Here is a 21,765-nt window from a genome sequence, read left to right as displayed (position 1 = left end):
ACAAGTGTGGCCCCTTTCAGGCTGCCCCCAGCCCACCGTCTGCCCCTTTTCCTGGCAAAGCCTTTCTGCAGAGGCCCCGAGCATCACGTGGCTCCTTCCCCATGGCAGCACAGACGGCCCCCATATTTATTTTAGCCACCGTTCAGGCTCCGCTGAAGTCTGGGTCTCTCTGCCAGGCCCAACCCTGGGAGAGCGAAGACGGAGGAGCCGAGCTCTCGCCTGCTGAGAGGCAGTTACAGGCCAGAGACCTCAGGCTTTTGTTTTTAATTTGAACTCTTCTGGGAGCAAAATTCTTTTTCCTTCTAATACACTCTCAGACACAGTCCACAAAGGATATAGCACCCTCTCTTAACTTACATACTTGGGCCCATAGAGAAAACTTAAAATACTCCCACTGCATTCAGTACTGAAATGGAAAAAGGCACAGGTCATTTGCTGGGGTTTCCCCTTCCTCCTGCTGTGGCACTCAGATTTCACTACCCCTTCCAATGATTTATTTTCCCCAAAGTTTTTGCCATCATTTCTCCTAAGCATTTAAATAATTTCCTAGAATAAAATGATCTATATACATAATGAAACTACATAAATTCATGTTCTTAAAAATATTTAATGATATAGAAGTTCATATGTTAAGTGGAAAGAGCTGGATGGAAAAACATACATATTAGTTTTCAGGTGGTGAACATGATGTAACGTACACAGAATTCAAAATACGATGTACATCCGAAAATTAAAAAAAAAAGGTAAAAAAACCCACATACATAGGGTAGGACACTAATTTTGTAAAAAACCACACACACGTCCACTTCAGAAAAACACCAGAGACAGCATCACAGCGTCACCGGTGATTACCTACACGGTGGTGGACCTGAGGGTCACTGTCTACCTGTGCGAACCGTTCATACAATTCTAAAAGCAGTAAGTGAGAGGTTTATGGAAAAACTCCCAGGAATGGAATGAGTGGAGGCGGTGGAGCCACTTCCCTGGAGCTCTTTAACAGGACGCTCAGTGGCAAGAACAGGTTTCAGGCAAACCTGCCTGAAGGCAGGCCAGGCAAGATGGTTCATTCAAACACCTCGTTTCTGCTTCATCCCAATGTGGCTGTGAGGAAGACAACCTTGGTCCTTGCCTTCTCGCAGTTTACAATCTAACCAGAGACGGGCGTGCACTGAGGTACTGGTCCGCCTCCTACAGACATGCCTCACGTGCTCCTCACACAGGTCCCCACACGCAGGAGGGAAGAGCGATGGTTGTATCTTCAGGAAGGGAACAGGCTCAGGTTACATCTCTCCCCTGGCAGGATCTGAACCCAGAGCTCTAACATCAAAGCCTGCTGCCTTAATCATGATACTGCCATACCCTTATCTAAGAAAAGAAATGGTCACAAATGTTTTACAAAATTGCCACCTGGTACAACCAAAGGAACGCCGTACCCACGATGCCTGTCCTCACACCGCCTGTCGGCAGATACCCCAGTGTCCAACAGGGTGAGTAACTGCCAGTCAAAGCGGTCCCAGCAGAGGGGGGCAGCTCTTGGCTCGCCATCTACCATCCTCTCCTGCAGGCCACTTCCAGATTTTGATTTCCCGAAAACCATAATCCAAGGTACCTGAGGGGCCAGCGCAACTATCCCTTCTCCCTTTTCTCAAATCTTCAGTTTCTACACTGGGGTCTCAGAATGTACGCCGATTCCTGCCCCCAAGGCCTTAATGGAGGACATGGGAATGACAGACCTGCCTTTGTTTACAAAATAAAATGATCCCTAGGATTTGAGAGTCTTCTCATTAATTCTCATACTAGCTTCCTACAAATGCACCTCTATAAAAGAACTGACATTAAAGAATACAAAATTGCGACCAAAGGTTTTCACCTTCTGTCATACATTGCTTTAAAGGAAGCACGTGTACTTTGGAAATCACATACAAAAACGACTGAGAGTCTCTGTAAGGCGTAACTCCAATGCAGAATTCCTTACTGCCCACTCTGAACCATAACTGACTGGAAACGACAAGGCCCAAGCAGTTGACACGGACAGACAGACACCCAAGGTGGAGGGCGCTGCTGCCACTCAGCCAGGCACAGCGCGGAGCAGGCCACAGAGCCACGTCTGCAGCATCTCTGAATCCCCCGACAAAGTCCCACACAGGCTCCTCAGCCAAGGCAAGCTCCAGTGTGGCCATCTGACCAATGGCTGGTGGCTCCCTCTAGTGGCGATGTTTTCTTTTTTTTTTTACCAATGGGGACTGCAGACAGGGCATCCTTGAAGGCCAGCAGGAAATTAGGCTAAAGGTAAGCCTGGAGTAAGGAAAACGCAATGACTGGGCACGAATGCCCTTCTTCTGAAGACCTGCTGCTGATGACCTGGAGTGAGTATTACTGTAAAGATACAAGGAACTGGGGAAGGAGGCAAAAAGTTGATGGTGGCAGATTGTCTGTCAAAATTCTTTGCAAGGCCAAGATAAAAAAACACATACAGGGGCTGGCCCCGTGGCCGAGCGGTTACGTTCGCGCGCTCCGCTGCAGGCGGCCCAGTGTTTCGTTGGTTCGAATCCTGGGCGCAGACATGACACTGTTCATCAAACCACGCTGAGGCAGCGTCCCACATGCCACAACTAGAGGGACCCACAACGAAGAATATATAACTATGTACCGGGGGGCTTTGGGGAGAAAAAGGAAAAAATAAAATCTTTAAAAAAAAAAAAAAACCACATACAAGCTAAATTTAGATATAAATAAGAGGCAACTAAGAAGTTAGACGTTAAATGGTCTCTAGGGTATCAAGACTAATCCTGGAGGGTAATAAGGGATCCTGTGCGCATTTGTAAGTCTGTGGGTCTATGAGACACCAAGGGGGCACAGGAGTAAATAAGACAATGATAATCAATGATTTAAAGGAATATGAATATTAAAACCCACACACCCTAGTAAGTGTTCTTGAAGATGATCTGCTAGGAAGCTGGAATTCACAACACCACTTTGAAATACCGCCTCAGTGTCTCACTGTCCTAAACACAGACATGATCTGACCCAGCCTCATCAACCTTTACCAAAACCACTTCCAACCTTGAAGGATAAAGAATCCTGACCACTGGGGCTGGCCCGGTGGCGCAGCTGTTAAGTTCGCACGTTCTGCTTTGGTGGCCTGGGGTTCACTGGTTCAGATCCCAGATGCGGACACAGCACCGCTTGGCACGCCATGCTGTGCTAGGCGTCCCACATATAAAGTAGAGGAAGATGGGCACAGATGTTAGCTCAGGGCCAGTCTTCCTCAGCAAAAAGAGGAGGATTGGCAGCAGTTAGCTCAAGGCTAATCTTCCTCAAAAAAAAAAAAATTGTGACCACCAGAGAGAAAACCAAGAATGGACTTCCATCGATTTTCCCAAAGGCTTCTGGGAGATGGTATCATCACCAGCCTCCTGTACCCTTAGAGAAAGCTTTAGATGCACAGAGTTCTCCATGTGTACAAGTTCAGGTCCAGCCACCCAAAGGCAAGAACACGGTTCCTCACAGGAGTTGCTCTGCTAGTGCTTCTTCCAAACAGCCTAGTTTCCAGCTCTGCCCACCGTGTATCTTCAATCTCAGAGGAGACGTCAATTAGGACAAATCTAGCTTTAAAGGGGCCCTAGGAGAGGCTTCCTGGATTTGAGAACAATTTTTTCAGCATAAAACCATCCGATTAAAAAAAAATAAATGAGGGGTTCTTCAGTCCAAACTTTTATCTATTAAACCTTGATTACATTGAACAGACTAAGCACAATCTTTTAATACTGGACCCACGTGAATAGGACAGAACTTGGACAGCATCAAATGAGCAGGGATGAGAAAGACCACCGGGGCTGTGGCCACCCTGCAGGTGGACCCCACTGTTGTGGTCTCCTGCGCCTGTCCACCGTCACTGGGCGAAGACCAAGGTGAGGACAGAGTCCGTCTCCACATCCTCTTATACTTGTGATCCTGCTGGCCAGCCTTCCTTCCTCCTGGGTACATTTTTTGGGCCCCAGTTTCCCTGTTTTTATCCAGATTTCCAACAACCAGGTCCTTGAAGAACTTTCTGAGGAATTGATCGTATTCTCTCTGTCTTAATGGTGGACAAACTCTCTCTGCTGCTTTATCCCTCAGAAAATAAAACAGACAGCAAGTATGGTTAACCATACAGAAGCCTAGGGCAAAACTCTGGGCTATGTAGCTTTAAGAGACTTAAATTTACTCTAAACACATTCACGAGCTATACAGGAAACACCATTTGCTAGGTAAGCACGCCGTTAACGACCACAAAACCCCATCAGATTGCTGAGGTCAAGTTGGAGACAGTCAAGCTTTCCAGTAGAAAGTTTCCTTCCCTATCGAAAACATCAGTATCAGTTTGTTTTCCGACAGCGTCTAGGTCTGGGGGGTAGTTTCTCTTCATCTGCTTTCTCAGTTTCTCTTGCTCCAATTTTCTCTGATGCTCCAGGAAGTTTAAAATTATAATCTGTTGTGATGTAAGGTATCGTCCCTTCGAGCCCACGCTGAAATGGAAACACAAAGAGAATGCATGGACACACTCCAAATCCAGCCAGGAGAGTCTGCAGCATTTTATTTCTTCCCCAGAAGACAGTGTTATTAAGGGCGAGTCTGAGTAAGGTCCTCTCACCCTTAAGACACTTGGTTCCCTTCCCTCAAGGGGCCCCACTAAAGCAACTGGCCCAGTTACAAAGGTGACCGCCTCCCTCCTGTCCAATTCAACTCAACAAACACATGGAACAGCACAAGAACAGGTGGGTGTGGGTGTATGTTTCTCTCTCAAAGAAGTAAAACGAGCAAGAAAGGTAGGAACACCCACTGCCTCCCCAGGCCACTCAGAGGCCCTGCAGTTTGGCATTGAGGCCACATGGATGCCCTTGGCCAACATGACCTTCCCATGGGCGCACCTGAAGACTGTCCTCAGGAAGGGGTAATCCTGGGGCAGCCACCTCTGCCCTCCTCCCTGCTCTCTTCTCCTACAACTTACTCCTGGGATAAGGGCTCTGCTACAGGGCTCTTGACCACGAGTGATAGCAATTCATGGGAGTGGCCTTTGAGGCCACTCTGCCACTCCTCTTGCCTCATCCAGCCTCTACAACAAACCATTTTCCAAACAATAACCTGTTCTCGTGACTCTCACCCCAACTTCAGGTCCTCACTCTCTCTACTGAGGACACGGCCAGCTACCTCCAGGGCAGTCCCTGGGAGCAGTACTCACCTGGCTCTTGAAGACACACTGAGGAACAGAAACGGCTCCAACCAGCAGACAATTCACATTTCTTAGCTCTTCCGGGGGCACAGGAGTGAGGATGTGGTAAAGCCTCTTCTCCATGTCGATCCCCCTACAGATTCCTTGAAGACACACAGAACACACAAAATCATCCTTGTTGGGAGATATCAGATCTCCCCACCACTCAAAATTGAAGAAGGGCTTTTAAAACACGAGTTTTAGGGGCTGGCCTGTGGCCAAGTGGTTAAGTTCGCGCGCTCCACTGCAGTTGGCCCAGTGTTTCGTTGGTTCGAATCCTGGGCGCGGACATGGCACTGCTCATCAAACCACATTGAGGCAGCGTCCCACATACCACAACTAGAAGGACCCACAACAAAGAATACACAACTATGTACTCGGGGGCTTTGGGGAGAAAAGGAAAAAAATAAAATCTTAAAAAAAAAAAAATATGAGTTTTAATTTCAACTGTGTCCTGCTTTGAAAATACAAAGAGCCAAGAGATGGCATATTTGACTGTGAAGACTCTTGGTATACTTCTCCTCATTCAGCTGTGAGGAACCACAGAGGTCTACATGCCAAAGTCCTCGAATGTCTGAGCTGAGGCTGCACAGGCCAGGAGAAAACCCACTAGTGGGGAACACAAAGATGACTCGATCTGTCCCCACCACCAATTCCTTCCTTATGGTCTCTATGAAGTGTCAGTCTTCTATAAATCAGAAACGTGCATTTAATTATTTAAGAATTTTGCTAATTTTAGGTTACGTAGGTCCAGCACCCTTTCAGAAATATACACTGGCATTTATTGACCTCAGGGAACCAGAGGAACAATCATGTGTGGTAGGCTTGGCAAAAGAGGCAGGAACCCAAACCAGATGGGCACTGAGAGGCCTCTGGACCTGTGTGATGGAAGTGCCAGGACGTGACATAATCATGTTTGTGCTCAGATCACTCCTGACTCTGGGGAGTCCAGTCAAGAAGCTTTTCTGGTAGTCTACTGCAGAAATGCTGCTGGCTCAGACTGGCATGGAGATGAGATGGAGGACTCCAACATATTTTGAAAACAGAAGCTACCAGACCTGCTAGTGGGTTGGATGTGGTGAATGAAGGTGAGGGGGTGCCAATGAGGACTCAGGGGTCTGGCCCGAACACCAGAGTGAATCTCTGAAGGATCATTCATAGGCCCGGGAACAGGAGATGGCGCTGGGTCGGAGGAGGAGATTCGGGGAGAACATCAGGGAGGGGGTGGATGGACCCATCAGGACCCTGGTTTTGGACCTAAGTCTTAAGAGGCCAGGGAGACATCAAGAGAAGTGCACTGGTAACATGGGCTTTGAACTCAGACGGATGGTTGGGCTGGAGAGGTCCTATGGGAAGTCACCCTGAAGATGGATTCAGAGCCCCATCAAGGGGTAAATGGCCTAGAGAAAACATGTCAAGTGAGAAGGCAGCTGTGACCAGGCCCTTAGGAATCCTAGATTTAGAGGAGCTGGGAGGAAAAGCAGAGAAAGGACTGCTTCCTCCTTGTCTTCTGAGGCCCACTGTATACAAGACAGGGATGTTCTCCGACCACTCCAGGCTAGACACAGTTACAAGGTCAAGACTAGCCATCTACAGTTGAAGAAGTGGATCAATTTCAGTAGGTTTATAGACATGTTTTATTCTCAAGACTCACCAAATCCCAAGCAATCACAGATTGGAGTCTGGGCAAGTAGGATGGGTCCATTTGCATAACCTCTGACATCATCCAGGATCTTGCAAAGACCAACCCAGCTGGCATTCACAGCATACAATATATGGGTAGGAGCGACATCAGCGTGAATAATCCGGAGTGCAACTGCATTGAAGGGGACCTGGAAAATAAATTTGCATCTCTATTAATTCTACTTGAAAGACTACTTTCAATTTTCACAAGTTGACTAGCCAGCTACATAAAGTTATGTCCACCAAACTGCCTTCCAAAAAGTAACTAAACTGAACAGAAACACCAACCAGCACTTGTGTGGTTCAAGTTTCACTGCTTTAACACAGAGAACCTAAGAAATGGACGCAAAGCTTCTGTATACCAGCAACACTTCCTAGAAAACTAAACCGAATGCCTGGAGCTTTCTTGTTTGAAGAGACACGTAAGATGCAGGTTTAGAGACATCCTAAACAAAGCTGAGGGAGACTGCGAAAATCCCATTCACTGAGAGGTTTCTTAATGTAAGAAAGTGAAAATCCATCCAGTGAGAAAAGGCCTCCCCTCGTTCCCTAACGCAACAGACCGAGTTCAGGGAAGTGGATCGCATTCCTGCGGGAAGATAAATAACTACCTTTAACATATAACTTTCAGTAATTCTAAACTTTTAAAGTTGAAAAGTATTTTGTTATACCTATTATTTAGATTTCGAAAGTAAATTTGAAATAAAAGGCAGTTTTAACTTCTGGCAGATAAGTTCTGAGTTCAGTTATAGGGCATCTCCAAGTGAGTAAATTGGAGTAAATCAACCAAACTCCACTAAACAAGCTGCCTCAGAGGCCCCAGCGGAGATGACTCAGAAGCCTGGAGTCAACCTCACCATCAGGCTTGGGAGACATGTCCTCACCATCCAAGCCACTGCTCCTGCCTGTGTGACTTCAGGCCAGTGTCTCCACCTGACTGTGCCCAGTTTTCTAAGCTGTAAACAGGGAGATAACAGCATCTCCCTCACAGAGCTGCCACGAAGTCACTGGGCCATCCCACATAACGTGCTTTGCAGAGCGCCTAGCACAGAGAACGTGCTCAACACTGGAGAGACCACACAGCAGAGGGTGGACACTCAGGGCTCTAGAGTCAGGCTGCCTGGGCTCCAGTTCCAGCCCAAACTTCTACTGTACCACTTTGGGCAAGCTAACTCAGCGTGCCCAGCCTCGGCTCTATCATCTGTAAAACAGGGATAATAACAGGGCCACTATGAGTAGAGCTTAGAACAGAGCACAGCACAGAGTAAACGTTTAAGAAATGCTACCTGTTGCTATTTTACTCTTTCATCATCCAGAATCCTAATATTATGGTGGTTTCTTCCCAAAATAATTCTTAAGAACTTTGATCCCAAGATGCAAATACTCTGGTGCTAGAATCTACTTTTGACAATAACATGAAACACTTTAAGAGAGCTCTCCGGGTGCCAGACACCACTGTGAACACTCGTTGAGTCCACACAACCATTCCACAAGGTCTGGACTGCCTCTGTCCTACAGATGAGAAACTCAGTCACACACGGCTAGTCAGCTGAAGTGCTGGAGCTAGACGGCCTGGGTCTAATCCCAGTGCCACCTTTGGGTACACCATTCTTAGCCAGCATGGAACCAGAGTTGTGCCCAGCACAGTGGTTCAGAGCATGAGCTCTGGAGCTGGCTGCCTGGGTCTGACGCCAGTCCTGCCGCTTCTGCTGGATCACTCAGCCTCCAGTCCGTAAACGGGGCTAGTTACAGACCCTACCCCTCAGAGTTACTCTGAGGGTCCAACGAGTGAGGAGTTATAAAGTGGTGAGAAGAGCGCGTGGCACGTAGGAAGTTACAGAAGCACTTGTGAAACAAACAAAGACAGTCCCCCTACACGTTCAGTTACCTGGTAGGGTGTCAGGCTATGTAAGGGAGAAAGTGGTTTTGGCACCGGGGGCTGCAGCTGGCCAAGGTAACCTAACACCGCCAAATCCCGAAGAACTTTGTTATGTGAGTCTCTGAAAAGCAGATCAGAACGAGGTAAGTAGCAATTTAACTCTACAGGTCTACCTCCCACTCAGGAACACAGGACATCTGTCATTACGTGGGTTATTTTTACACAGAGCTTGTTTCCACCTTAAGATCTGCAGACCCCGCCCTTCCACAAACCCAGTGGGAAAACAGGAGGCAGAAAGACTCTCCTTCAAGCGGAAGCTCCTGGCAACCAGAACTGGAGGCCACTTCTGGATATTTCTATTGGGAAAGTAACAGTTCAGAAAATAACTGGTTCTCCGTAAATATATAACTGTGACAGAGATTTGAAAACTTTCTCAGGACTTATTCATTTTAAGGAATTCAGGACAGAAGGCCTTGTTAAACTGAAGAAAACTTAATTCTCCAGCCATGATGGTCTATTTACCTATTTCTTGGAGTTTTTCGAAATGTAAAGTCTGACTGAACACACATCAATTTATGTCCAGTAAACACAACTGGACTCTCCTTCTCCTCGTCAACAAAGTCCAAATTCTCTGTAAATTCTGGCAGGTGAAAACCTCTGTTTCTGATTTTGGACTTGCTTTTTGTGTACAAGCCATCCATGTCATCGACGTAGTCGGGGGTGAGGTTTGGCATGTATTTACTTCGGCCAGAACTGAACTGAACGACGTGGCTGGGAGACAGTAATCGGATCAGATCAATGAGAAGCAAAAGCCCGTTGTCTGTGAAGAAGGAGATGACATTAGCAGTCAGTGCACCAAAAAACACCACCACATTCCAACAAGAAACTGTGCTTACAGACTTACTCTTAGACACAGAAATGAGCAATAAGAAGACCCTCCTAAAAACTGGGCTTCAGCACTAACGTTTGAAAGCCAAAAGCTAATTCATACTGCCCGTCCCTTCCTGCCTCCACGGCTTACCTGACACCCAGCCCATTGTGTTGATGATAAGAGGAGACTCTCTCTTGTAGGAGCTGAACACATACTTTACCATCTCAATATAATTCTCACAGTTGTTTTTACAAGAAATTTTCCCATAATACACCATTTTCTGCGGTGTCCTCTGGTGGGTGAAAGGTGGCCCTAAGAAGATAAAGACGAGAGTAATCAATCCACAACTACTTGAAAGGTGGCAAGGGTTTTGCTTCCACCATCATCACTGACAAAGATCCTTAGAAAATCTGAGACCAACCTACCATGAGGAATAGCTGTACTCCCATTTCCGGAAATCTAAGCTTCTAACTTAATCCAAAACATGCTCACTTTTACATGAACAGTAACCCCAATTATGTCCTAATATAGCCATTCATTCAGCAAACACTCACTGAGCACCTGCCACATGCTGGGCATTCTTCTAAATACTTAGGACACATCTGTGAACAAGATAAACAACCCCATCCTTGCAGAGGCTTACATTCTAATAACAACAGCAATCCTCTGTTGGAATACAGCACTTACTATGCCCTGGGTACGTAACATACAGCCTCTAATTTTCATAAAAACAGTATGAGTCAGGCACTATTATCATCCCCATTTTTACAGACAAGAAAATTGAGAAAGAGACTAACTTGACCAAAGTAACACAGCTAGGTTATCAGCTGGGCTTGAACTCAGGTGTCCCAGCTCCAGAGCTGACACTCCCTAATCACACCACCAGTCTGTCCAGCTTAAGCCACTTCCAGTCTCCCCTGGTCGGCAGGCAGGTGAATGGGACCATGTGGCAACACAGTGAGCAGGGCAAAGGCCTTGGTCAACGTGGCTGATGCAAGGCTAACCGGGACAGCCCACAGGTGAGAGAGGGGCTGCACAGTGGAGGGAGCGAACGAATACAAAGGGACTGAGCAAACATGTAAACATACCGAGAATAACTGTAGCCAGGGTTCTTACATCAGAGAAGGACCTTATAAACAGAAAAGAAGGAAGACTAACTAGAGTGAACCCTGGGTGTCAGTTTGGAATTGGAACAATTGGTGCAAATCCATGGCTCTTAAAAAACAGAAAAGATTTACAAAGAGATATAGATGTATGAGTGTGTGCATATGCATATAAATACACATATGTACACACATATATGGCAAGTGTGGGTTTAAACATACATATATTCCTTATATCTGTCCCCTGAGGGGATGTGTCCACTGAGGGCACCTGGAAGCAACGACACCCCAGAAGAAAATAGCACGTCTAGTTATAGTTGGAAGGAAAAACCCTGGCAAACACTACCTTAACCAAGCGAGCAAAGCCAACATCCTGGTGACAGGACCAGTGACAGCACGTTGATATGATGCACTGAGCACACAGCATCACTTCTAAATCTAATCATGAGGGACATTCCACAAATGCACTCTTCAACGCTGTCAAGGTCATAAAAGATAAGAAAATCTGTTCCAGATTGAAGGAGATTAAAGATTTACAAGTATACCCTGGGTCTATACAAATGACTGGGACAATGGACAAAACTGGAGTAACGGTACTGTAGCAATGTTACTATCCTGATTTTGGTTGTTGTGTTACATATGTATGTACATATGTAACAGAGTGTCCTTGTTTTCAGAAACATCTACGGAGGGGCCAGCCCAGTGGCGCAGCAGTTAAGTGCGCACATTCTGCGCCAGCAGCCCCGGGTTCGCTGGTTCAATCCCAGGTGTGAACATGGCACCACTTGGCAAGCCATGCTGTGGTAGGCGTCCCACATATAAAAAACAGAGGAAGATGGGCATGGATGTTGGCTCAGGGCCAGTCTTCCTCAGCAAAAAGAGGATTGGCAGCAGGTGTTAGCTCAGGGCTAATCTTCCTCAAAAAAAAAAAAAAGAAAGAAAAACCTACTGAAACATTAAGGGGTAAAAAAGGAAAAGAAAATCAAATGGACTAGAGAAAATGTAAAAGAAAAAAAAAGAGGAACAATGAATCCAGCCAAAGAGCTATGCCTAAACAACTATTTTTGATACACTTGTTAAAATACTGTAAATGTTTTAAGAATTCTTATTGACAAAAAGTCTGTTAAATCTCTAACATATCTAGCAACCTAATATGATACCATCTGCTTCTTTTAAAAGTTAACTAGGGGTCAGCCCCGAGGCCGAGTAGTTAAGTTCACGCACTCTGCTTCGGCGCCCCAGGGTTTCGCCGGTTGGAATCCTGGGCGCGGACACGGCACTGCCCATGAGGCCATGCTGAGGAGGCATCCCACATGTCACAACTAGAAGGACCCACAACTAAAAATACACAACTGTGTACCGGGGGCCTTTGGGGAGAAAAAGGAAAAATTAAATCTTTAAAAAAAAAAAAGTCAACTAGGGCTCAGCCCAGTGGCCTAATGGTTAAGTGTGGCGTGCTCCACGTCAGCAGCCCAGGGTCAGTTCCTGGGCACGGGTCTACACCAATTGTCAGTGGCCATGCTGTGGTGGTGATCCACATACAAAACAGAGGAAGACTGGCAACAGATGTTAGCTCAGGGTGAATCTTCCTCTAGCAAAAAGAGGAAGATTGGCGACAGATATTAGCTCTAGGTGAATCTCCCTTGGGAAAACAAAAGTCAAATGAACAATCACACGATTATCTCGACAGACAAAGAAAAAGTATTTGACAAAATCCAACATCCTTTCATGATAAAAGCATTCAACAAACTAGGAACAGAAGGCAACTTCTTCAACCTGACAAAGGGAAACTATGAAAAACCCACAACTCACATCATACTTAATGGCGAAAGACTGGATGCATTCCCTCTTAAGATCAAGAACAAGAAAAGGATGTTTCCTTCTATTCAACATTGTGCTAGAGGTTCTAGCCAGAGCTATTAGACAAAAAAGAAATAAAAGGCATCCAAACTGCAAAGGAATTCACAGATGACATGATCTTATACATAGAAAATCCCAAAGAATTCACAAGACAGCTACTAGAGCTAGTAAGGGAATTCAGCAAATTGCAGGTCACAACTTCAACATGCAAAAATCAGTATGTCTATAAACCAGCAATGAACAATCTGAAAGGAAAGTAGGAAAGCAGCTCCACTTACAACAGCTAAAAGAATTAAATCTTTAGGAATAAATCTTTTTTTCTTTCTGCTTTTTTTTGGTGAGGAAGATTGGCCCTGAGCTAACATCTGTTGACAATCTTCCTCTTTTTATTTTTCCCTCCCCAAAGCACCAGTACATAGTTGTATATCCTAGTCGTAGGTCCTTCTAGTTCTTCTATGTGGGATGCCACCACAACATGGCTGGATGAGCGATATGTAGGTCTGCACCCAGGATCCGAACTGGCAAAACTCAGGCCACCAAAGCAGAGTGCGCGAACTTAACCACTACACCACCGGGCTGGCCTCTTTAGGAATAAATCTAACCAAGGACGTGAAATACTTATATGCTGAAAACCACAAAATATTGCTGAAAGAAATTAAAGACAACCTGAAAAAATGGAGAGACATCCCTTGTTCATGGCTAGGAAGACTTGACATTGTTAAGATGTCAGTACTACCCAAAGCAATCTACAGATTCAACACAATCCCTATCAAAATTCTAACAGCCTTTTTCAAAGAAATGGAAAAGCCAATCCTCAGAGTCACATGGAATTGCAAGGGGGTCCCCAAAGGCAAAAACAATCTTGAAAAAGAATAAAGTTGGAGGAGTCAAATTTCCCAACTTTGAACTTACTATAAGCTACAGAAATTAAAAGAGTATGGTAATTGCTTAAGGACAGATACACAGATCAATGGAATAGAATAGAATACAATATATGGTCAAACGATTTTTGATAAGTGTGCCAAGACCACTCCCCGAGGAAAGGACAGTCTTCTCAACAAATAGTGATTTGAAAACTGGATTTATTGTTGGTAGCATCATTGAGTCGATTCTGACTCCAGGCAACACTGCACACGGCAGAGCGGAACGCTGTCCAGTCTTTTTGTGCCGTCCTCTCCCCTTCCTACATATATCCCACAGTGCTCCACTGCTATTCACAGGGTTTTCATGGTCAATTTTTTCAGATGTGGGCGGCCAGGTCCTTCTTCTTAGTCTGTCTGGTCTGGCAGCTCCAGTGAAACTGTCCACCATGGGTGACTGCTAGCTTTTGAAATCCCAGTGCCATAGCTTTCAGCATCCCAGCAACATGCAGCCACCACAGTATGACAACTGACAGACAGCTGGTGTGGTTCCCTGACAAGCAAACAACCCCGGGCTGCAGCAGTGAGAACGCTGAATCTTAACCACTAGACCCCCAGGGCTGGCTGGAAAACTGGATATCCATATGCAAAAGAATAAAGTTGGACCCTCTCCTTATATCATATACAAAAATTAACTCAAAATGAATCAAAGACCTACATGTAAGAGCTAAAACTTATAAAACTGTTAGAAGAAAACATTACAGAAAATCTCTGTGACAATGGATTTGATGGCAACTACATGGATATGACATCAAAAGCACAGGCAACAAAAGAAAAAATAGATAAACTGGGCTTCATAAAAATTAAGAACTTTTGTGCATCAAAGGATACTATCAAGAAAATGGAACAATAATCTATAGAATGGGAGAAAATATTTGCAAATCACATATCTCATAAGGGATTAACATTCAGAATATACAAAAAACTCCTAAAACTCAACAAAACAACCCAACTCAAAAATAGGCAAAGGACTCGAATAGACATTTCTCCAAAGAAGATATACAAATGGCTAATAAACACATGAAAAGATGCTCATCATCATTAATGGAAATCAAAATCAAAATGAGCTATCACTTCGCATCTAACAGGATGGCTATACTCAAAACAATAAGCAGGGGCCGGCCTGGTGGCACAGCAGAATTAAGTGGGCACGACCCACTTTGGCGGCCCGGGGTTTGCCGGTTTGGATCCCAGGTGCAGACATGGCACCGCTCATCAAGCCATGCTGTGGTAGGCGTCCCACATATAAAGTAGAGGAAGATGGGCACAGATGTTAGCTCAGGGCCAGTCTCCCCCAGCAAAAAGAGGAGGATTGGCGGCAGTTGTTAACTCAGGGCTAATCTTCCTCAAAAACAACAACAACAACAACAAAAAACCCCCCCAATAAGTAGTGGTGAAGATGTGGCGAAATTAGAACAATTGAGCATTGCTGATAGGAATGTAAAATGGTGCAGCTACTGTGAAAAACAGTTTGGCAGTTTCTCAAAAAGTTAAACATGGAACTACCACATGACCCAGCAACTCCACTCCTAGGTATATATCCCAAAGAACTGAAAGCAGGGTCTTGAACAGAGACTTGTATAGCAATGTTCACAGCAGCCCTATTCACAACACCTCAAAGGTGGAAACAATCCAGGTGTCCGTCAACAGCTGAATGGATAAACAAAATGTGATATATACATACCATGGAATAATCTTCAGCCGTAAAAAGTAACTAAATTTCGATATATGCTAGAATATGGACAGACCTAAAAACTATTACACTTAGTGAAAAAAGCTAGATGTGGAATTACAAATACTGTATGATTTCACTTATATGAAGTACCTAGAACAGGCAAATTCACAGAGACAGAAAGTAGTAAACAGCAGTTACAAGGGTCTGGAGGGAGAGTGGGAAGGGGGAGTTACTGTTTAAGGGGTACAGCATTTCAGTTTGAGATGATGAAAAACATCCCAAATTGATATTGACAGTGGTGATAGTTATACACACTATTCGAATGTTCTTAATGCCACTGAATGTACACATATGAATGGCTAAATATCATGTTATGCAAATTTCACCATTAAAAAAAAAGCAATATGAGATTCTGAACCAGAGAAAGGACACTAGTAGGAAGACTGGTGAATTCTGAATAAAATCTATAGACTGTTAATAGTATTAAATCAATGTTAATTTCCTGGTTTAGAGCATTGTATAGGGTTATAGAAGACGTTAATAGTAGAGGAAGATGTTTCTTATTTACATAAAACAAAATGGATAGTAGTTCCATTTACTAAAACGGAACCCTGGAGAAGTACCAGTTTGGGGTTTTTTGGAGGCTTGAGGAAGCTATGGGAAGACCATGAGTTCGGTAGGCAGATGTTCACTTTTTATATCTTATACTTTTATATTCTTTGAGTTTTTAATAAGCATTCACTGTGTTTTACAAAACCAAGACATTTAAGAAATGTATATCACGTACCTAGAACTGGTTCTGTAATATTAAGTAAAGAAATACAACCCGGAGGAGTAAATTCCGTCTGTCCCAGATCACATTCCAAATAGTCAACGCAGGAAATACTGAAAATTTAACAGAAAGAAAGTCTTAACTAGCTTTACTATATCAAAAGAATAAATCAGATCTTCAAGATTTTATGAGATCCACAGGCCTAATTAGGGGGAATGCTCCAAAGATGATGACCAATATAAATAGAACAATGTAAAGAGAAAATGTGATACAGGCATGGCCACAGTGCCCGTTCATAATACGGATACAACTCTGTCTTTCTTAAAATTTTATCTTTAAAGTGTAACAGAATTTACCCCTAATCTGAATCTCTGGATTTGGACAAACCAAGTGACTCCTCTCAAAAGCTCACAGATAGGCAGTCAGTACACCCCGAGAGCATCGTCACCTGACTCCAAAACACAGCATGACAGAGAAGGGCACCACTCAGCTGAGCAGCTGTATATAACCCGTATATATAAGATAGCTATAGATATAAAGCTGTATATATAAGAGTTGTACATAATCTCTACTTAGAAGTCAAGATGCATTTGCATCGGATTCATAAATCAAAAACACAACTTCATGTCAAAAATCTAGCAATATGTCAAAACTGGAATAAAAATACTCTTACCTATTTAACAACTGGTTGATCAGGGATCTATTAAATGTTGATTTTCCAACGTCCTGAGCTCCACAAACCAGAATGATAGGGCAGCCATCTACTTCTTCTGGAGGTGAAACAAACATTGACCCGTAGAATTAGCCATCTTCTTTAGGACTCTGATCATAAACAGTCATCCTCTGAGGCTTTGGCAGATAAACGCTGGAATTTATCAATGTCACTCACCACAAGAAACGCTGACTAACTCTTCCATGGCTGAAAGGGCACTCTCAGTTAAACGAAGGCCGTTTTTCTTTTTCTCTCTTTTAATGCCAACAGACCTCAAGGCGAAATATTCAGAGTTAATCTGGAAAGTCGGACTCTGAAATTAACAATTTAAACTTTAAGAAAAGGTGAAAACAAATGTACCTTTTTTTATTCAGTTCTAAATTAATAAGACTCATACAGCTGTGAGCTACAAAAGTTAAATTTGATCCCTCCCTTTCTCTCACTTCCCAAATCCAACCCTTCAGTAACTCCTGTCAACTCTACTCCTAAAGTTATCCGTGGCTCTGTTTTCATAGCTTACTCTTACATCCAAGCTGATACCACCTCTGCAGGAGACTCCAGAAAAAAAATGCATGTAAATTTAATGTGTGAAATTTAGAAGTGATTACCAAAAGAAAAATTCAATAGCAGACCACAGCTGTAGAATAGGTTGGTGATTTAGAATAAAATCAAGACAATCTCCAAAACATAAAGCAAAAAGACAAAAAATACACACAGGCAGCTGAAAAGATGTAGAAGACAGTTCTAGCAAGTCCCACTGCGTTCTAACTGAAGTACCAGGAAACCACAGGAAAGCAACCCAAGGAATGTAAGAGCTCGATCCTGGCTGAAGCAGATGGGGCTCAGATGGAGTGAGGCCACAGTGTCCAAGAGGCTCCAGGAAGAGACCCACCCACGAACGCATCCTTGTGCAATTCATCAACTCGGAAGATAAAGACATCATAAAAGGAACAAGAGTCAGCCTGGTGTGAAATTTCCTATCAGCTGCTCTGGATTCTAGAGAACAACGGAGCAAGGCCTTCGAGGTTTTCAGGAAAACTTCTCTGAACCTACAATTCTACACTCTGCTCAGCTATCAATCACTGAGGGCAAAATATCTTATAAAATGAGATGATCTAAAGTTTACTCTCTGCCTTATATAAAAATCCAGAATGTATTACATATAAGTAGGGCAAGGGAAGTTATCCAAGAAAGAGCAAAAGGAATATAAACAGTAGTGGTTAAGTCCCAGAAAAAAAAACATGAGGGGCCAGCCAGTGGCACAGTGGTTAAGTTCGCACGTTCTGCTTCTGGGCGGTCCAGGATTCACCAGTTCAGATCCCGGGTGCGGACACGGCACCGCTTGGCAAAAGCCATGCTGTGGCAGGCCTCCCACATATAAAGTAGAGGAAGATGGGCATGGATGTTAGCTCAGGGCCAGTCTTCCTCAGCAAAAAGAGGAGGATTGGCAGTAGTTAGCTCAGGGCTGATCTTCCTTAAAAAAAAAAAAACAAGTGTGTCTGATCACTGCATTTGCAACATTCACTTTTAACTACTAACGGTTTGGTAACATGGGATTTCCATTTCCTTCTCTACAGCCCTGATCTAGTTACTAGATTCTGCACTAGATTAAACTTAGGTAACCACAATAGTTCATTCATTGTCCCACCCTCATTTCATTTCTTTTCCTCTTACTTCAAACCTCCAACACCTACCTACTACCTACGCCCCCCTCAGTGACGACCGTGATCCATTTCTCAGAGTAACAGGAAACAATCAAGAGGACTTCTACTTGTCTCTGGCCCTATCCTGGGCATTTCCTCCAGCTATTCTGAATGAACTGCTCCCAAGGCCAACGCCTCCACGCGGAGACCAGAACCAGAAGCCCTCCCTCGAGGTTGACTCACTCACACACTTGGAGCCATCCTCACCTCTCTCTACTGCATCAGGGCTCTCTCCTCTGGATCATTCCCACCTGCTGTGTTCAAACATGCTGTTTTTTTAGCCATCTTAACAAAAAACAAAACTCTCTGACCACACTTAGTCCTCCAACTACTGTGTCATTTCTTTCCTTTCCTTTACAGCTAAACTCCACAAAAGCAAAATCTCTTACTACTAAGCCCTTGCGCTCCTTCTCCCCAGGCTCCTGACGCCACTCCAGTCAGGCCATCCTCCTTGGCAGTCGACTGACACGACTCTCATCCAGACCACGCTCCTACTTCCAGAGTTCCTTTCTAGGCCTCATCTCACCCCCAGGAGCATCTGACACAGCTGTTTACTTCCATCTCCTTTAAAGATGGGCTGACCACACTCACCGGTCTTCCTCTAACGTCAACCGTCACTCTTCCGTCTCTGCCAGTCCCTCATCTACACCACTTCACGCGAGCGCCGGGGGCTCAGTCCTTGAACCTTTTCATCTCTATCTGTATCAACTCCCTTGGTGTTATTATCTCATGCGGCCTTTGGAACCCTTTTCTGCGGAAAGATCCCAAATTTACATTTCTAACTTCTTCTCTGAACTCCAGACTCACATATTCAACTGCCCACTTGAGATCTCCAACTGAATGTGTCACAGACATCTCAGAGTTAACGTATCTAACTCAGCTCCTCCTACAGTGCCCTCATCTCAGTTAATAGCAACTCCATGCACCAAGGTGGTTAAGCCAAAAAGCCTAGTGTTATTCCTTGATTGTTCCTCACACCTCACATCTAGTTTGTCCAATAATCCTGCAGATTAGACTCAATTTATGGCTCATGGGAGACAATTATGGTAATAGACCTTGGCTTTAGGAAATTAATAAGATGGCCAGCAAAAATTTGAAGGTGCAAAAGAGACAGGAAAAACTGTAAATACACCGAAATTACTCATTCACAGCTTAAAGAAAATTTATACTGTCTCAAGTTAAGTAAATCAAGATATAATCATTTAAAAATGCCAAAAGGCATTTAACTAACCACAATATGAAATGATAGCTTTCACTGGGGAATGAAACTAAGGGGAGGAGAAGAGACTTTTTCATGTTTTATCTTTCTATGCTATTTTTTACTGTACACACGTTACATCTGTAAGACCTACAGCACAACATGACAGACAGACTGATCTCCCAAGGGAAGATCTTACATAATCATTTGATAAGACTATTTTGGTGAAAGTGATTAGCAAAACTCTGAATGAAAACTGGTTCTACCTCTTGTACAAAAACGTAAGATAAACCTGGATGGCTGATTATGAAGTTTACAGTGGAGGTTTTCAGATGTTCTAGCATCACAATGGAACACAGAGGAGAAAAATTCTTCATCAACCAACATCTGTCATCTGTAAAGAAAAATAAACTACCTTAGAAATAACAACTCCATTAAATTCTATGCCCTTTAGGACTACCATCTCCTTGGCTAAGTTGCAAACTTTTTGAGAGTAGGAATTATGTTTGAGAGCCTTTTTCAGGAGGCCATACTGCATAACAGGAACACACCAGGATGGAGAAATGAATCCAGGTTTGCTACACACTAGCTGTGTGGCCCTGGGCAACTTTTCTCATCTGTAAAATGGTGAAAATAGTAGTTTCAATCTTGTGTGTGTTTAAACAAACATAGTAAAGTGTGCAACGTCTACGTTGTAGTAAGCATCTAAAAATTATAAGCCTTATTAGAGTGAGCTCTCGGTCAGTTACCCAGTTCTTTTCATTACCCTTGTTAAGATGAGGTTTGAGCAAAGTTCGGGCTTCCCTTTTCATCTCTTTCTTGTTTTTCTCAGACACTGAGTAATGAACTGCAGTGATAGCCAGGCGAGTGTGGGTATAGGTAGAGAAGACATCTTGGGCAGGCTGGCCTTGGCTGATGGTGAAACCGAACACCTGCACCTGGCCATAGAGGCAGGTCACACGACAGATCCCGCTAAACGTAAAACCCTAGAAGGGAGAGAAAAAAGAAAGAAAGAATGTTACAGATTCTGTTACTAATGACTGAAATTTTCTAAAATCTTAATCACTACTCAGTTATGAAAAGATGGCTGGTTTCTAACTAACAGAATACATTGTACTAGGTGACCATCAGGTGCTTGATGTTTTTAACCTAGGATCTATTGCATGACAGCTACGGAGACAGAACACTGACACATGAAGAACAGGCGGGTCCCATGACCTGGGCTCTGCTGTTCTCAGGACTCCCGGTCCTTCCCAAGTCTCTCCTATCCCTGGTTTTCACTCGCCTCCTGCATTGGAGGGGGACCTCCCAGTCCGAGTGAAGAGCAGGAGCCGTGCAACCAGGCTGCCTGGGTTTGAATTCCAGCTCTGCCTGACCTAAGCTATATCTCAGTTTCTTCGTCTATAAACATTCACAGCAACGACGGTATAGACGCCACAGACGCTGGCAGTATTAAACGGGTTCGTAAACCTAAAACACTTACAACCTGACATTTCTAAGCCCCCAGTAAACGACACTTAATGTTATTACTACTAAAGGACCTTTCAGCTCTGAAGGCCTAGAAATCCCCTCAGCAGGGTCCTTGTTATCCTCGGCTCAGCATCCCCGACACGAGGAATGCGCCCAACTTGCGACCAGAGAACCGGCAGAAGGGACCACGGTCTTCCCCTAGCCTGCACCTCCCTTTGCCCACCGGGCCCCATACCACCCACCTGCTCGAGCGGCAGCAGCACCAGCGCGCGGCCCGGGCCGGCCGGCCGCACCGGCGGGATGGGGAGAGTCGCGAGGTAACTCGAGTCGGGGTCAGCTGCCGGGGCCGGGCTGGGGGTCGGGCTGGAGGCCGGGCTGGGGGCGGCGGTCTTGGGCCTCCGGGCCGCCGCTGCGCGCGACGCCAGGCAGCCGTCCTCCCGCCAGTCCGCGCCGGCCGCCTGGGTCTGCAGCAGCCGCCGCCGCAGACGCCTTCGGCCGCACCAGCGCAGGGCCCCGAGCCGGCGGCGGGGCCGACGGCTAAGAATGAGCTGGGGCCGTGCCTTGCGGGCTCGCAGCCACGTGGAGCGGGAGGGACCCCGCCGGGGAAGCAGCGGCGAATCCGCCATGCTGGTCGCCGGCGCCTGTCGCGCGAGAATCTCGCGAGATCC

General features: G+C 44.9%; 1 protein-coding gene across 1 annotated transcript; it reads right to left on the bottom strand.

Moving 5' to 3' along the window:
• Window positions 1-587: 587 nt before the first annotated feature.
• On the bottom strand, window positions 588-21,760 carry NOL9 (nucleolar protein 9). The gene is made up of 12 exons (XM_001491971.5): window positions 21,340-21,760; window positions 20,394-20,613; window positions 19,894-20,021; window positions 16,904-17,039; window positions 16,688-16,784; window positions 16,030-16,127; window positions 9,835-9,996; window positions 9,336-9,633; window positions 8,823-8,934; window positions 6,906-7,083; window positions 5,222-5,355; window positions 588-4,508 (listed from the first exon to the last, which is right to left on the bottom strand). Exons 1-12 carry the CDS (start codon window positions 21,721-21,723, stop codon window positions 4,359-4,361), a joined length of 2,097 nt encoding a protein of 698 aa, XP_001492021.1. The 5' UTR covers window positions 21,724-21,760; the 3' UTR covers window positions 588-4,358.
• Between the last annotated feature and the right edge of the window lie 5 nt (window positions 21,761-21,765).

The sequence above is a fragment of the Equus caballus genome, chromosome 2 (genome assembly GCF_041296265.1).
Source record: "Equus caballus isolate H_3958 breed thoroughbred chromosome 2, TB-T2T, whole genome shotgun sequence".
Classification (NCBI taxonomy): Eukaryota; Metazoa; Chordata; class Mammalia; order Perissodactyla; family Equidae; genus Equus; species Equus caballus.
The sequence above is the reverse complement of the archived record's forward strand: the minus strand, read 5'-3'. Positions and strand labels throughout refer to the sequence as shown.

Excerpts from the sequence above, each read along its gene's own strand:
- NOL9 (XM_001491971.5), bottom strand. The coding sequence starts at position 21,723 with ATGGCGGATTCGCCGCTGCTTCCCCGGCGGGGTCCCTCCCGCTCCACG. Across the intron at positions 17,040-19,893 it reads CTTACGTTTTTGTACAAGAG|AGTCCGACTTTCCAGATTAA; the intron begins GTAGAACCAGTT and ends TGTTAATTTCAG. Across the intron at positions 16,785-16,903 it reads GTTAGTCAGCGTTTCTTGTG|AAGAAGTAGATGGCTGCCCT; the intron begins GTGAGTGACATT and ends TTTCACCTCCAG.